Below are 17,067 nucleotides of genomic sequence, written 5' to 3'. Positions count from 1 at the left end.
TAAAACAATGGAGAGGTTCAGTATGAAAAGCCTTCATTTCCATAACCCTAACAAGCAACTCCCTAAAACAATGGAGAGGTTCAGTATGAAAAGCCTTCATTTCCATAACCCTAACAAGCAACTCCCTAAAACAATGGAGAGGTTCAGTATGAAAAGCCTTCATTTCCATAACCCTAACAAGCAACTCGCTAAAACAATGGAGAGGTTCAGTATGAAAAGCCTTCATTTCCATAACCCTAACAAGCAACTCCCTAAAACAATGGAGAGGTTCAGTATGAAAAGCCTTCATTTCCATAACCCTAACAAGCAACTCGCTAAAACAATGGAGAGGTTCCAAATGGCATCCTATTCCCTTTATAGTGCACTACTTTTGACCAGGGCCTATCATAGTGCACTATATAGGGAATAGGGTGCCATTTGGGACAGACATTGATGGTTCCACTGGTCTCCAACATTAACTATATAAGAGAACAGAACGGTTTCCCAACTCAAGCCTGTAAGTGGTTACTGGTGAAACACTCAAACCAAGGCTTGTCACAGCCTACATACATTCTCTGGTCTAAGTTCTAATCTTCAGAAATAAAATCAGGAGAAAATCATAAGGACTTTGACTTGCACACACTAACAGAGGTAACAAAATAAAGGAAAGCCCAACATAGGGTGTTGGGCACCACAAGCCATCAGAACAGCTTCTATGCACCTTGGCAAAGATTCTACAAGTGTCTGGAACTCTATTGGAGGGATGTGACACCATTCTTCCATGAGAAATTCCATCTTTTGGTGTTTTGTTGATGGTGGTGGAAAACGCCGTCTCAGGCGCCGCTCCAGAATCTCCCATAAGTGTTCAATTGGGTTGAGATCTGGTGACTGAGACACACCCTTTAAACCCTTACTATCCGTTGAGACTCAATATTAGGAAAGGTGTTCCTAAGGTGCGCTATACAACAATACGGCATGTAAAAAAAACACGTAGCCACATTGCAAACAACAGTGTCCATAACACCTTGTAAATAATATGTTTTGAGAGGCATTTGAATGGAACAATGACACTACAGGATGAACTATCCCCTGGGTACAGATCTAGGATCGGCTTCTCCGCCTCCAATCCTAACCTCAACCCTTAGTGAGGGAAAATGCTCAACTTTCCCAAGATCAGTGTCTAAGGGCAACTTCAGCCTACATCAAAACCAGTCTGTCTGCCTCAGACTGACAGACAACACAGCACCTGGAAGGCTGGAGAGGGTAGGGGACCTACATCAAAACCAGTCTGTCTGGCCTCACCTCAGGCAGACTGACAGACAACACAGCACCTGGAAGGCTGGAGAGGGTAGGGGACCTACATCAAAATCAGTCTGTCTGGCCTCACCTCAGGCAGACTGACAGACAACACAGCACCTGGAAGGCTGGAGAGGGTAGGGGACCTACATCAAAACCAGTCTGTCTGGCCTCACCTCAGACAGACAACACAGCACCTGGAAGGCTGGAGAGGGTAGGGGACCTACAGCAAAACCAGTCTGTCTGCCCTCACCTCAGGCAGACTGACAGACAACACAGCACCTGGAAGGCTGGAGAGGGTAGGGGACCTACATCAAAACCAGTCTGTCTGCCCTCACCTCAGACAGACTGACAGACAACACAGCACCTGGAAGGCTGGAGAGGGTAGGGGACCTACATCATAACCAGTCTGTCTGGCCTCACCTCAGACAGACAACACAGCACCTGGAAGGCTGGAGAGGGTAGGGGACCTACAGCAAAACCAGTCTGTCTGCCCTCACCTCAGGCAGACTGACAGACAACACAGCACCTGGAAGGCTGGAGAGGGTAGGGGACCTACAGCAAAACCAGTCTGTCTGCCCTCACCTCAGGCAGACTGACAGACAACACAGCACCTGGAAGGCTGGAGAGGGTAGGGGACCTACATCAAAACCAGTCTGTCTGCCCTCACCTCAGACAGACTGACAGACAACACAGCACCTGGAAGGCTGGAGAGGGTAGGGGACCCACATCAAAATGTTTCCACTTCATCAGCTACCAACCAGGATGTTAACAACGTTGATCACTCTCTTTCACATAGTTTCAAAGCCTTGGTGGAGAGGATGGGTTTTTCCCAACTCCTCCTGGATAAAGGTTGTGCCCCAAATAGCACCCTATGGGCCCTGGTCAGAAGTAGTTCCCTATAAAGGGAAAAGAGTACAAACTGCCCTAACCAACCCCACTGTCCAGACAGAGGAGAGTACAAACTGCCCTAACCAACCCCACTGTCCAGACAGAGGAGAGTACATACTGCCCTAACCAACCCCACTGTCCAGACAGAGGAGAGTACATACTGCCCTAACCAACCCCACTGTCCAGACAGAGGAGAATACATACTGCCCTAACCAACCCCACTGTCCAGACAGAGGAGAGTACATACTGCCCTAACCAACCCCACTGTCCAGACAGAGGAGAGTACATACTGCCCTAACCAACCCCACTGTCCAGACAGAGGAGAGTACAAACTGCCCTAACCAACCCCACTGTCCAGACAGAGGAAAACATACTGCCCTAACCAACCCCACTGTCCAGACAGAGGAGAGTACATACTGCCCTAACCAACCCCACTGTCCAGACAGAGGAGAGTACATACTGCCCTAACCAACCCCACTGTCCAGACAGAGGAGAGTACATACTGCCCTAACCAACACCACTGTCCAGACAGAGGAGAGTACATACTGCCCTAACCAACCCCACTGTCCAGACAGAGGAGAGTACATACTGCCCTAACCAACACCACTGTCCAGACAGAGGAGAGTACATACTGCCCTAACCAACACCACTGTCCAGACAGAGGAGAGTACATACTGCCCTAACCAACACCACTGTCCAGACAGAGGAGAGTACATACTGCCCTAACCAAACACGCTGTGGCTGGGTCGTCCAGATGGACGGACACACACACACACACACAGCAGAAAATACATTTCCACAACAGACACATTGTTGTCCCTCTTCACACCTTAGTTACTCAGACATCATCATGAATGGACCACTGTTTCAAATAGAGATTCATGCTTAACCAATCAGTGTTTAAAAAAAGGTGGACATACGTGACAGAAGAATGGAAGTAGTAGAGTAGGAAGTGAATCTGCCACTCACCTGTGAATTGTGCTCCAATGCAGCGCAGCGGCTCAAAGCCCTACTCCCAGTACACACCAGTCATCTGGTGCCCTGCCTGCCTGTGGCAACACAGAAGAACCTGAAGGGAACACAGGGAGACGACACCTTGTTATTACCCAATGCCCAATAATAAGGGATCGCTAACCTGAAATGCTTGTTTCCAACTTAAATACCTTCAGAGTGACTCATCTGAAATAGCCGCGTCGACCTTTAAAGGACAATAGTCCAACCATTTCAGTCCTGCTGTAGACAACATGCTGTAATGTTCAACAGTTTCCATTCGGTCAGATCACTGTCACTCCAGAGGGCTTTCAGTCCTCACTCTTAGTGTGTGCTTTCTGATTGGACAAAGAAAGTCATGTGGTCATACCGGTCTGCGGGGGAGAGACTGAAAAGCATGAATCGCATTATGTTGATTACCCTAGAGGTCAAGAGTGTAAGTAGTCAACTCCAGAGCTGCCAAGTCCCTGGTATCATTAAGTGGCCTATATTTGTCAGGTTGGTTTTCATCACCAAAGGGATCAGTAGCATTTAAAGAGTTCAACATTCAAACCGTCCAGATTCTCTACCCAGGCCTTCTCCCTGAGGTGTGTGTACTTACCTCACTCCACCTTGTGGGTTCCCACATGAAATAATACTATAGTGTTATAGTGTATACTATGGTAGGAATAATGTAGTATTCACTGTAGTGTTGCAAAAACAGGTAGGACTGGGTTCTGAGACAGACTAAAAGAGTAGATAACCTGTAGATAGGTAGGACTGGGTTCTGAGACAGACTAAAAGAGTAGATAACCTGTAGATAGGTAGGACTGGGTTCTGAGACAGACTAAAAGAGTAGATAACCTGTAGATAGGTAGGACTGGGTTCTGAGACAGACTAAAAGAGTAGATAACCTGTAGATAGGTAGGACTGGGTTCTGAGACAGACTAAAAGAGTAGATAACCTGTAGATAGGTAGGACTGGGTTCTGAGAAAGACTAAAAGAGTAGATAACCTGTAGATAGGTAGGACTGGGTTCTGAGACAGACTAAAAGAGTAGATAACCTGTAGATAGGTAGGACTGGGTTCTGAGACAGACTAAAAGAGTAGATAACCTATAGATAGGTAGGACTGGCTTCTGAGAAAGACTAAAAGAGCAGATAACCTGTAGATAGGTAGGACTGGGTTCTGAGCGGGGAGTTCAGAGCTTCTGCTCTTTTCTGTAACCATAGGGAACACATTATATGGTTTGTACTTGTCATGTAGGTTTCTCACTTATGGGTGGCACAAATTGGGATATGGGGGAGGGGGAATGGGCAGGGTATATGCAAATTAAATACTGTAGTATTTACTAGTGTTTTGTGTGGATAATAACTTAATATTTATTATAGCATTGTACACTATACTACACAATTCTATACTAAGTACTACACATGATCGAGGGATACTACAGTGTGTAGTATAGTATTATACAGTTTACTACAGAATTCTATAGTAAGTACTATAGTATTCCATAGTAAACTGTAGTATTTTTTTATGTGGGTTTAAACTATATCCACCATAATCCTGGAAGCTAGAATCCTCAGTTGCTACATTCATTTTTGGACTTCTAAATGAATGCTATATACCCATTGATTCTTGAAGAATATAGGCCAATTTATGGCTCATGAGCTTAGTTCAACTGTTGTACCCCATCAGAACACAAAATATAAACTCCAATGTTTGTAAACAATGTAAATGTAAACAAACACTGTATAGCCTCAAAACATGGTTAAACCTATAATTTTGATATCATGGCTGGTCAGTCCTTGCATCCATAGCTTTGTCTATGCATTTGAGAGTGGTTACATTTCTCCAGGCTCTTCCCTCAGCTTCTGAACAAACCCGAGGCGGGGTGGGCCACTGTGTTATTGTTTCAACTGAGGACTCTAGGTTCACACCAGTCCATTCCTTTTCAAATACTGTATGTGAGGGGGAGTGAATGAGTACAGTACACACTGACTACACACTTCAGAGAGAATCAGAATTCACACCCTGGTTGTCTCCCAAATAGCACCCTTTTCCCTATATAGTACACTACCCTATGGGCCATGGTCAAAAGTAGTGCACTATAGTGCACTATAAAAGGGAATAGGTTGCCATTTGGGAGACAACCAGGGTGTGATCCACACTGCTGCTTTTGCCAGCAGCATTCCCACAGAGACTGAAATTCTCTGGATTCTCCAACACCTCAATTAAACCCTGAAGCCAGCCACCGTCCCAGCCAGGGACCAGGGGGAAAGGGACCCAGCCAGGGACAAGAGACAAGGGGAAAAGGAGCTGGGAAGGGACCCAACCAGGGACCATGGGGAAGGGGCCCAACCCGGGACGACGGGGAAGAGGCCCAACCAGGGACCACGGGGAAGAGGCCAGGGTATATAATAAGCAGCAGGCTACAGGGATGAATGGGTTTCACTGTCAGACCAGAGGCTTATTCAGGAGAGTGCTTCAGTGCAATGTTACAGACCATTTAAATAGAAAAGTATGCTTTCCTATCTGAAGGATTGTACTACTGTACTGAATAAGCCCCTGTGGACTGCCTCCTGTCTGTCCCCTCAGCTTTGCTTAAATTTCATTAAATCGGACACCATTTTATAAGGCTTTTTTAAAGATGAAAGATGTTTAAAGCTCAACCTCAGATGCAAACAAGGATTTGAACACTACCACAGGAATGAAGAACAAAAAAACACTAATTACAGGAAGAAGTCCAAATTCGGCATGACCTTCATTTCTGGTCTGTGTTTTACTGTTGATCCAAAACAGATCACGTCTTTCAAATAAAGGCATTAAAAAGAAAAAGACTTCCGTCCCATCTGGAACCCCTTCTCTGTAGTGAATTAGGTATACTTTGGGACACCGCCGAGGTATCCAAAGTTGTTAGATGGGACAATCTGTTTTATCATTCATTGTGGCAATGAAAACGTACAAGTCATGGTGAAATGATGGGCTCATTATGTGAGCAAGCCGGCACTGACAGAATAATGTATAGGGTAACTAACTACACATAGCCAACAAAAAAAATAAGGGCCGATACGTGCAAAGCAAAACAACACATTTGGCTACCCTCTCATTGGTGGCACTAAAGTGTTCTTTCTCAATGTGTCTAACATAGCTATGTCTGACTCTTACAGGTCAACACGTGGAACCTTCCAGAAAGCCAACACAAAACTCACAAACACCCTAGTTACACTCCAAATAACACATTGGGACTCACAACTTGTTACATACAGTACGGCACACACATTATCAGCTAGCTTCCTGTGTGGGGTGCGGAACACGTGCAGACATTTCTGGTTTCCCATTCGGCTGAGACGGAGTAGATGAGCGGTCGCATGGAACACATTCCTAGTGGTTTGCTAACGTTATTAGTAAACTGTCTCGTTAGATATCAAGCAAATACAACCACTTTTCTGGCCAATTAACTAATTGGCATTTGAGCTATTTAGAGCACAATTTGACGCTAAACAAAAGGACAGCGGAGCATTGGCCCAATTCCACGTCATAACTTGTGGCAAACAATCTAACTGGATATATGGCTTAGCTAGCCAACAAGCAAACTAGTTAAAAGCTAGTCTAGAAATATAGCTAACAAGCTCGATGTTAGGTTAGCAATGGTAGCTAGCATGTTATTATTAGCTTACTAGCAATCAACTGAGTCCCAGCCTGACTGGATCCAGCTAGTGTCAGCTAGCTAGCGAGTGTTGCAAGAATGGTGAGTGGATTGCTAACCTGACTTGCGTTTCGCTATTTGAACCCTTTTTCGTGGTACTGAGCCCCTCGTGCTGTTTCGAAGAAGATGGTCATAAAACATGTATGACTTTACCTGACGTTCTCCGTGTGATTCCGTCAGAATTTCAAGTCTCCATAGATTCCCTGCACCCCAGACGAGGCTACCTTTTTCTTGCGCGCAACGGTCGACTCCAGTCATGTAGACATGCCGCCGAATGACGTTTGATCTCGAAGTCCACTTTAGAGACGAGTAGCTAGTTAATGTAGTTCCCACCCACTCGTTAACGTACTACAGATATTGTGTGAAAACTTCAGACTTGCTCTTTTCTGTTCATATAGTTTTCAATAGCAGTAATTATAGATTCTGCATTTGACATCGACTATGACCATCTGGGTCTCCTGCGCTCCACAAACCGTTTTAACCCACACACAAACACCTCAAATGGCACCCTATATAGTAAAGCCCACTATGGGTCCTGGTCAAAAGTAGTGCACTATATAGGGAATAGGGTACCATTTGGGACGTAAAGGCCCTATGTTAGTTAGGCTACTGCTGTCTCTGGTGTTTAATGCTTGTTATTTATTTCACAAGAGTATGAGTGTGTAATAGTGGCTAGTCATGTTGTGTAACTAACTAGCCACTATTACACATTCATACTCGTGAAATAAATAACAAGCATTAAACGCCAGAGACAGCAGTAGCCTATTTATTCAGTACAGCCAAAGACATTACATATAGACCTGACATGATTATCTGGCCGTCAACGTAAAGAATCCTACTGTATTGTGTGTCTCAAATTGGCACCCTATTCCCTACATAGTGCACTACTTTAGACCAGAGCCCTGGTCAAAAGTAGTCCACAATATAGAGAATAGTGTGCCAATTTGGGACAGAAGCTTGTTACATTTGAGCATTCTAGAACAATGAACCCATTAGTATGCAGGGACTGTTCTATCTTCTGTCTAAAACAGGACTTAGTCCCAAGTGGCACCCTACCAGGCGATAGTGCACTAGAGGGTGCCATTTGGGACACAAATTAGGTAACTGGGTTCATGCACCAGATCTCATTATCACATGTCCCTTTGGAGGTAACCATGGCAGTGTCCCAAATTGTACCTTATTCCATAGTGAACTACTTTTGACCAGGGATCCATAGGGATCCCAGGCCACTTAATATGATTCTACACCTTAAATCTGTTTTCACGTTAGGCAAGGTGCTTTTACATAGAACAATTGTACACAATCAAAATCCACACAGACCAGTGAAAGGTTAACAATGTTACACATTGAAATAATGGACAGAATTAATCAATTGTTATTCTCACCTCTCACGCCAGACAGCTTTTTGAAGGCTAGATTCCAAGTTGGAGTAGAATGGTGTCAGAGTACTAATACCAGTCCAGAAGAGGGCAGTATATCTTAGTAAAACCAGTGGGAACAAAGAGAACCCTGTGCAGCAGTGGTTCTAGGTGTCGGTCCTGGTCCTGGTTGTGGCAGGAACAACTAGTCTCCAATAAGTGTAAAAAAAAAAACACACTAGAAATGTTTTTCTTTAAGGAAGACCACGTTGCTTACTTTCTGGTTCTGGAGTCCTAGGATTTTCTTGTTTATATACTTAAAACAGAGTCACATTATAAAACAAATGATCCAAGGTACTTTATATGATGGATTTAATCCAACCAGTAAATGTTTATTTTGGTTTACAGTACACAGTGTGATGCATAAAAGGAGAAAATAACATATGTACAGGACACTTCCACTATGACAGAGAGAGAGGGGTGGCTGCATGCAGGCTGCAGATATCAAAGTCCAGGTCGAGTCGGTGACCAACAGGCAGTGTGGTGTTGTTGTGGTGTTGTGACAAACAGGCAGTGGGTTTGTTGAAAGGGACTGGTATGGAAGTCCGTAATACACTGGCTTCACCACCACAACGGTAGGTCTTCATATCTGTCAGGAGAAACAAGCAAAGTGTTCATTTATGTTGGGCCATTATTATGTTGGTCCATTGACTAATAACTGACTATTGCCGTGTCTGTTACTCTCAAATGCACAATATACTATAGGTTATAGTGGATCAATAAACAATGAGAAACAGCATCTGACAGTATGAAACTACATAAAACAAAAATAATGGATTAGATCTAGGCTACTAATCCCCATCCCCAAAAAGATGTCTAAAGCTGATCATTCTGAGGACAGGTATATCGGTATCCTTGGTATGTTATTACACCCACCTTCCATAGCTTGCTATTGGGACGCTCTCTGTGCTCTCCCTCTGTAGCAGGTCAGAGAACACCATATCAGGGCTGGATCTTTTCCCATACCTGAGAGAGAGGTAAAGAAACAGTCAAAGACAACAGGATTTTTACATTTATTGCAACCCTTTACTTCCTTCAAAGTTAAACCATATATGAAATACAGATATTTTGTGAAAGGTAACAAAACAGAAGCATTATCATCAGAACCACTTTGGAAATAAGTGTTTTTCAAGTGTTATCTTCTGGGATCAAATGTACATCTTGTTTAATGTATGCATTTCATTGTTTACCCAGAATAATACATCTTCATCATATGCTGCATCTTCCCATCAGCAGATGAAGAACTCACCGCTGTCGAGTGATTTGGTTGATGTAGTGTCTGAGTGCAGAGAAGTACTTGGCGAATTCCTCGACAGGCGCATCTTCTAAGGGAATGACGGGTTTGGATGGATACGTGTCCACCAGAGTGGACATGCATACCAGCAAGTACACGGCCAGCATACCCAGAACCATCGCTGCATTAGGGCGCATCTAAACCACACAGAAGCGCAGAGAAACAAACTAGAAAACAAATGCACTGTGACTGTGCTCCTGTCCTTATTTCATAATGGAGCCAATAAAATGCTATTATTTTTTATTTGCTACTGTGCGTAATAACTTATACATTAACCATAAAGCCAACGACACCTTGTTATCCAAAACAATAATCCATCATCTTTAATAACCAACTGAAAAAATATTAACCAACTCTGAAAATATGAATGTGCAGAAAACAAGGTTTTCCATGAGGACAGATATTTTCTTTAGTAATTCAATCAAGAGCAACTATTCCAAACCCTGGAACCCTAGAACAAGGCAAATAGTCAGCGACAGAAAAGTGCTTTTTACTCACTTTATTTTGTGAAGACTGGAGATGGTTTCGTTGAATGACTGTTCTGTGCTCGCAACTGTCTTTGACAGCAAGCATCCTGTGAGTTTTATATCTGTGGCATGGAGCGCATTTGGAGGAGGAGAGGAGAGGAGAGGGGAGGGGAGGGGAGGGTGCCCAAAAGAACACATAAGTAATGTTCACCTCAGACTGCAAGGAAAAGAGTTCAGGGATGGGTAATAGCACTTTGACAAACGTTAAACCAGGATATATATATATATATATATACACTGCTCAAAAAAATAAAGGGAACACTTAAACAACAATGTAACTCCAAGTCAATCACACTTCTGTGAAATCAAACTGTCCACTTAGGAAGCAACACTGATTGACAATAAATTTCACATGCTGTTGTGCAAATGGAATAGACAACAGGTGGAAATTATAGGCAATTAGCAAGACAACCCCAATAAAGGAGTGGTTCTGCAGATGGTGACCACAGACCACTTCTCAGTTCCTATGCTTCCTGGCTGATGTTTTGGTCACTTTGAATGCTGGCGGTGCTTTCACTCTAGTGGTAGCATGAGACAGAGTCTACAACCCACACAAGTGGCTCAGGTAGTGCAGCTCATCCAGGATGGCACATCAATGCGAGCTGTGGCAAGAAGGTTTGCTGTGTCTGTCAGCGTAGTGTCCAGAGCATGGAGGCGCTACCAGGAGACAGGCCAGTACATCAGGAGACGTGGAGGAGGCCGTAGGAGGGCAACAACCCAGCAGCAGGACCGCTACCTCCGCCTTTGTGCAAAGAGGAGCAGGAGAAGCACTGCCAGAGCCCGGCAAAATGACCTCCAGCAGGCCACAAATGTGCATGTGTCTGCTCAAATGGTCAGAAACAAACTCCATGAGGGTGGTATGAGGGCCCGACGTCCACAGGTGGGGGTTGTGCTTACAGCCCAACACCGTGCAGGACGTTTGGCATTTGCCAGAGAACACCAAGATTGGCAAATTCGCCACTGGCGCCCTGTGCTCTTCACAGATGAAAGCAGGTTCACACTGAGCACGGGACAGACGTGACAGGTTCTGGAGACGCCGTGGAGAACGTTCTGCTGCCTGCAACATCCTCAAGCATGACCGGTTTGGCGTTGGGTCAGTCATGGTGTGGGGTGGCATTTCTTTGGGGGGCCGCACAGTCCTCCATGTGCTCGCCAGAGGTAGCCTGACTGCCATTAGGTACCGAGATGAGATCCTCAGACCCCTTGTGAGACCATATGCTGGTGCGGTTGGCCCTGGGTTCCTCCTAATGCAAGACAATGCTAGACCTGATGTGGCTGGAGTGTGTCAGCAGTTCCTGCAAGAGGAAGGCATTGATGCTATGGACTGGCCCGCCCGTTCCCCAGACCTGAATCCAATTGAACACATCTGGGACATCATGTCTCGCTCCATCGACCAACGCCACGTTGCACCACAGACTGTCCAGGAGTTGGCGGATGCTTTAGTCCAGGTCTGGGTGGAGATCCCTCGGGAGACCATCCGCCACCTCATCAGGAGCATGTCCAGGCGTTGTAGGGAGGTCATACAGGCCACACACACTACTGAGCCTCATTTTGACTTGTTTTAAGGACATTACATCAAAGTTGGATCAGCCTGTAGTGTGCTTTTCCACTTTAATTTTGAGTGTGACTCCAAATCCAGACCTCCATGGGTTGATCAATTTGATTTCCATTGATAGTTTTTGTGTGATTTTGTTGTCAGCACATTCAACTATGTAAAGAAAAAAGTATTTAATAAGAATATTTAATTCATTCAGATCTAGGATGTTATTTTAGTGTTCCCTTTATTTTTTTGAGCAGTGTATATGCCTACTTAACTAGTCATCAGTGTTTGACATGAACAATATTGGATTTCATTTTGAGATTTAAAGTAAGGAAATGCCTCATTGTCTTCTACACCTTTTATTTGGGTGTGTAATCAAATGTATGGACGGACATCTGAATAATGTCAAAGACGGAATAAATCATTTGTCAACTGTAGGCTGAGTATAATCCTCTTTGAAGAGACAAACTTGTTAAGAGCATTACATTGATAGGAAACTACATTTTTGCAATGAGTCACTAAACTTTGCTCAACCATGCCATCGACCTCTGACAACTACAATTTATGTTATGATCAGCAATGCCAGTGGAAGTCCATGTCTGAATAATGAGCTTCCATTGAAAGGCTCTCTGGAAGATGGATGGACCCAGATTCAAGTCTGAATTCAGATAGCATGTACTGAATACTTCAAAAAGTCTTCACTTTTTCTACATTTTGTGTTATAGCCCGAATTTAAAATGGATTACATTTAGATTGTGTCGCTGATCCACACACACAAGCCCATGATGTTAAAGTGGAATTATGTTTTTAGAAAAGTTTACTAATTAAAAACAGAAAGCTGAAATGTATGTACATGCCTTTTATAATAATCTAAGTAATAATCATTGGCTCCAGTCTATTCAGTGGATCAATCCTTTAGAGACGTATCTTATTGGTCATCAATATACGGCAAAAAACCCAGAAGAAACCAATAATACGTTTCCTGAGCTAGAACATTCTCCCATCTTTTCACTCACATGACTGACTTCCCTGCATCTAGTCAGACAGGAGAGGAGTTCCGCTGCTCAGCCCTTGTGGCCTTCAGCAATTAAGAAGAGGTTAGCTTAGCCCTTGTGGTCTTCAGTAATTATAATTGACCGTTAATATTGATGGACGTGTCGGCGGGAGGATCAACTCCAAGGTAGCGTCCCAAATAGCACCCTATTCCCATTGTAGTGCACTATGTAGGGAATAGGGTGCCATTGTAGTGCACTATGTAAGGTGCCATTTTGGATGTACCCCAAGCAGCTAGAGAAAGCAGCAAAGCAGGTTCATTACTTCCAGTGATCCCATCAGTTCATACCATAACATTATTTAGAGAATTTGCATAGTAAAAAGTCACATACGTTTGATTGATGGCAAGTCTGTCTACAGCTATACCCCAGACTGTATGTTATTTTCTATCACCAATCTGGATAGCAGAGTATTACATTGACATCACTGCGAATCATATTCTCTAGTATGTAACCGGAGTTGTAACCTAATGCATCAGGAGTACATGTGTGAGTGAGGTCACAGTGATCACAGATACGATCACAGCATGATTTTCATCCAGTCCCTTGGTCACCTAAATTGATCTGTCCATAAGAGTGATTGCTGTACAACTGCCAGAGTACAGGCAGGGACAATGGCTTGAAGAGGATTTATAGTTTCAACGTTTCATTTAAAAAGAGTGCCCACTTTGAGATAACTGCTGGCCTGACAAGCTCTTCATGGTTTCCCACTAGGAAACCGCTGATGCTGATCTTGAATCGACTGATGGTTGATTTGTTCAGTTTGCATTAAAATGTGTTTATGGCAAATATGTCCCAGTGGTTCTGGTGTCTGAGAATGTATTTATGTTAGTTTAAAACACTAAAGGGGACGAGAAGTGTATTTTAAAACAGGCAGACAAGTCCTAACAGTAAAAAGTGGTGTTTACATGAACTGTCTGCTCATCTTCCTCCATCAGCCCTTCCTATTACAAAGTGCAGTTTATTAGAATGATGCATCTTCATAGTGCCTCTTCCAAACACTGAATCACACCAACGTCCTGAGGCTCCTACATACACCAACAGGGCAGCAGGGAGCCTAGCGGTTAAGAACATTGGCCCAGTAACCCGAAAGAACGCCGGATTTCAAATCTCTAAGCAGACTAGGTGAAAAATCTGTTGATGTACCCTTGAGCAAGGAACTTAACCCTAATTGCTCTGGATAAGAGCATCTGTTAAACTCTAACAGCCATTACTTGGGACAAGTTCAAAGTTGACCATATGTAAAATAGCGACTTCTAGCACATAAGATACAAGCAATTCAAACAGCCACCCATTGGGCAAAAGGGCATCAAATTATAGTTAGGTAAGGTTCTGTAAAGAACCGCTCCTGATGGACAGCCATTATTTCTCATGAATAATTTACCTATCAATTTCAAGGCAAGTCTACTCAAAGGATAGACCACCAACAGTCCTGAAGGAAAAGAAGACCTCTGGGTAAATCTCTCACAAGCCCTAACGCAGACAGGTCATTCTCAAACCAGTGACACCACCCTTACAGATCCTCCCCAATTTGATGAGCCATTAACTGTCATGGAAAACCATTCCCAGACAGGCAGAAGATGGGCAGCAGTAGTCCTCTCATGGAAGCCTGATGTTCCACATCAGAACAACAAGGATTAAGGAAGTAACCATCCCAGCAAGGCAGAAGATGGACAGCAGTAGTCCTCTCTCATGGAAGCCTGATGTTCCACATCAGAACAACAAGGATTAAGGAAGTAACCATCCCAGACAGGCAGAAGATGGGCAGCAGTAGTCCTCTCATGGAAGCCTGATGTTCCTCATCAGAACAACAAGGATTAAGGAAGTAACCATCCCAGACAGGCAGAAGATGGACAGCAGAACAACAAGGATTAAGGAAGTAACCATCCCAGACAGGCAGAAGATGGACAGCAGTACAACAAGGATTAAGGAAGTCATCACCACATAAGGACAAGCCCACATACACATCTGGCTCCATATGGAATGAGGCATTGAAGCAAAACAACTGTAGTATTTTTACTCCAGCAGTTTGGATATGAAATTAAATGATGAGAATGAGGCAAAAACACAATATGAACATTGTGTTTGGACAGATGGAAAATAGACCCCCAAAAAAACACAACTTCTAATGAATACCTCTCCAAATCAAAGGACATTTGGAGAGTTCAAAACCATTAACCCACAGTTCTGTAAAATAGGGGCACGTAGGGAGCACAAGAAAACACCATTAACCCACAGTTCTGTAAAATAGGGGCACGTAGGGAGCACAAAAAAAAACCATTAACCCACAGTTCTGTAAAATAGGGGCACGTAGGGAGCACAAGAAACATGTAATGATAACCATTTTGTCAGGGGAGCGTTTCAAGGGATTTTCAGAGATTTTACAGTAGATTGATGCTGACAACATCCCGATCAGGCAAGTCAGGAGACAGTCAGCAACAGAGCACAGAACTAGTATTAAAGAGTACATAGCAGCAGAACTCTAACTTCTTAGAACCGAAAGCATTGTGCTGGTGTAACAGTATAACTTTACGTCGTCCCCTCGCCCTGACACGGGCGCGAACCAGGGACCTTCTGCACACATCAACAACGGTCGCCCACGAAGCATCGTTACCCATCGCTCCACAAAAGCCGCGGCCCTTGCAGAGCAAGGGGCAACCCTACTTAATGTCTCAGAGCAAGTGACGTAACTGATTGAAATGCTACTAGCGCGTACCCGCTAACTAGCTAGCCATTTCACATCCGTTACACTGGTGGTGGTTCCTTTTGAGTTCTAAATGAGACCAGGTTCATACAGATCAGGTCCATCTCAGAATGTGTCTTTATTTACTCTAGAAAGTGACATCTGCAACAGGGTACTCCAACATCATCTAATTACTGAACAGAACATTTAAAAAGGAAAATAATATACAGTTAAACATGATACTGTGCTTTTACATCAGCAGACTGACAAATATATTGTGCTTTTATGTTGGCAGATCAATACTACAATGTTTTGTTGAAGTATTCTGGGTACTGGTCTGTTTAGCCATTATTCCACTTCTTGACATACTAAACCATCTTTGGCATGTCATGGAGTGGAATGTTAGCTAAACAGACGTTACCCAGGCTAATATTAAAGTAAAACTGTCAACCGAACTATCCCAGTATGTACCGGTTACTGTACTAGCTCCTTGTTGCCTGGTTACTGGTCAGACAGGAAGTAGTCATCAGCCAGGGTCTCAGCAGCAGTCAGTCTTCCAACACACACCAGCAGCTTAGACAGCAGGGCTTGGAGTTTGGTCTCCTGGCCAAGAGGACACACAACCTCCTTTTAGCACTTTGTGATTGTCTTTCAATGGAAAGCGTGTTAAAAATGACATGTATTATTCTCCTAATTAAAACTGACCTGCACTTTGGGAGCAAAAATCAAATGCATTCTAAATGAATTGAAGCATGAAAAGGCCATCAGGGTTACTGACCAGTTTCACTCCGCTGATATCCAGGGCCAGTCTTCTTCCACTATCCAGATCCCCGTTGAACCCTGGGACATGCAGCTACAAACAGAGGTGTTGATGACAAAACATGGCCCCAACTGCCCCAACTGCTTACTGAGCGCTTATTTTCAACAAGTCTATTGTTCACATCTCCTAGAGTTTCTCCGGATCAATATTCAATGTTATCATTAACTTTTGCTAATGATTTCTCCTGTCTGACATGTCAGAGTTTCCCTGAAACCCCTTAAAATACATATCAATTCCTGCTGTATTCCACTCTGTCCCAAAGCTGCTTGACCATGGACTATAGAGCCATCCATCTTGTGTTATACAGAGACCTGGGCTGATCTACAGAGAGGGCAACATGAAGGTATTTTACCCAGAACAGCAGGCAGCCGTAGGAGTACATGTCACAGGCTGGAGTAGGAGGTGTGCCTCGTGTCTGGCGGAGCTCTGGGGCCACCAGGCTGATAGACCCGGCCACCATCCCACTGTCCAATGCCCTCTGTACCTGGAACCAACATGGTACGTACAACCATGAAACAACCATACGTGGTGCTCATTCAGACAAGTGTAAAAGAAACCAAGGTACATGAGATAGTGTATTTAAAATGGAGGGGGAAACAGTTGTTTTTGTTTGATGAGAGAGATGTGGTAAGTTATGCTGTCCATTCATGTTTTTGGTATGTTATTTTTATATCTGAGAATTAACCAATGATATCAGGCCACACCCGGCCATGATTACAAACACCTGTGTGTGTGTCCTTTGACACTATATAAACTAGTCACCCCGCAGTGTCTGTCATTATACCCTGATGAAGACAGCTTGTCTGTTGAAACGTTGGTTATTAGGTTATTACATCTGAGCTCCTAGAGTGTACGGCTCCTTTAAATTTTCAAGTGTTCTACTCCGCTAG

The 17,067-nt window shown here is 43.9% G+C and overlaps 2 protein-coding genes and 1 long non-coding RNA gene across 4 annotated transcripts in view; 1 reads left to right on the top strand and 2 right to left on the bottom strand.

The window, feature by feature from the left end:
• Positions 1-8,556: 8,556 nt before the first annotated feature.
• LOC129837423 (pro-neuropeptide Y-like) lies at positions 8,557-10,151 on the bottom strand. Its single transcript, XM_055903574.1, has 4 exons — positions 10,054-10,151; positions 9,511-9,692; positions 9,138-9,227; positions 8,557-8,850 (listed from the first exon to the last, which is right to left on the bottom strand). Exons 1-4 carry the CDS (start codon positions 10,126-10,128, stop codon positions 8,823-8,825), a joined length of 375 nt encoding a protein of 124 aa, XP_055759549.1. The 5' UTR covers positions 10,129-10,151; the 3' UTR covers positions 8,557-8,822.
• On the top strand, positions 9,166-9,798 carry LOC129837425 (uncharacterized). Its single transcript, XR_008756715.1, has 2 exons — positions 9,166-9,238; positions 9,456-9,798. It is a non-coding gene; the product is annotated as an uncharacterized LOC129837425 (long non-coding RNA).
• Positions 10,152-15,477: 5,326 nt separating the features above from the next.
• The window catches only part of LOC129837856 (serine/threonine-protein kinase 31-like), a 36,326-nt gene continuing 34,736 nt past the window's right edge, over positions 15,478-17,067 (bottom strand). For both annotated transcript variants that reach the window (XM_055904332.1, XM_055904333.1), the window contains 3 exons: positions 16,530-16,661; positions 16,136-16,210; positions 15,478-15,960 (listed from right to left, as the gene is read on the bottom strand). In XM_055904332.1, the coding sequence (XP_055760307.1) occupies positions 15,859-15,960; positions 16,136-16,210; positions 16,530-16,661 (309 nt within the window). In that variant the 3' untranslated portion in view covers positions 15,478-15,858. The remainder of the gene's footprint in view (positions 15,961-16,135; positions 16,211-16,529; positions 16,662-17,067) is intronic.

Source organism: Salvelinus fontinalis, chromosome 38 (genome assembly GCF_029448725.1).
Source record: "Salvelinus fontinalis isolate EN_2023a chromosome 38, ASM2944872v1, whole genome shotgun sequence".
NCBI lineage: Eukaryota > Metazoa > Chordata > Actinopteri > Salmoniformes > Salmonidae > Salvelinus > Salvelinus fontinalis.
Note: the sequence above shows the minus strand (reverse complement) of the source record. Positions and strands in the feature narration are given on the sequence as shown.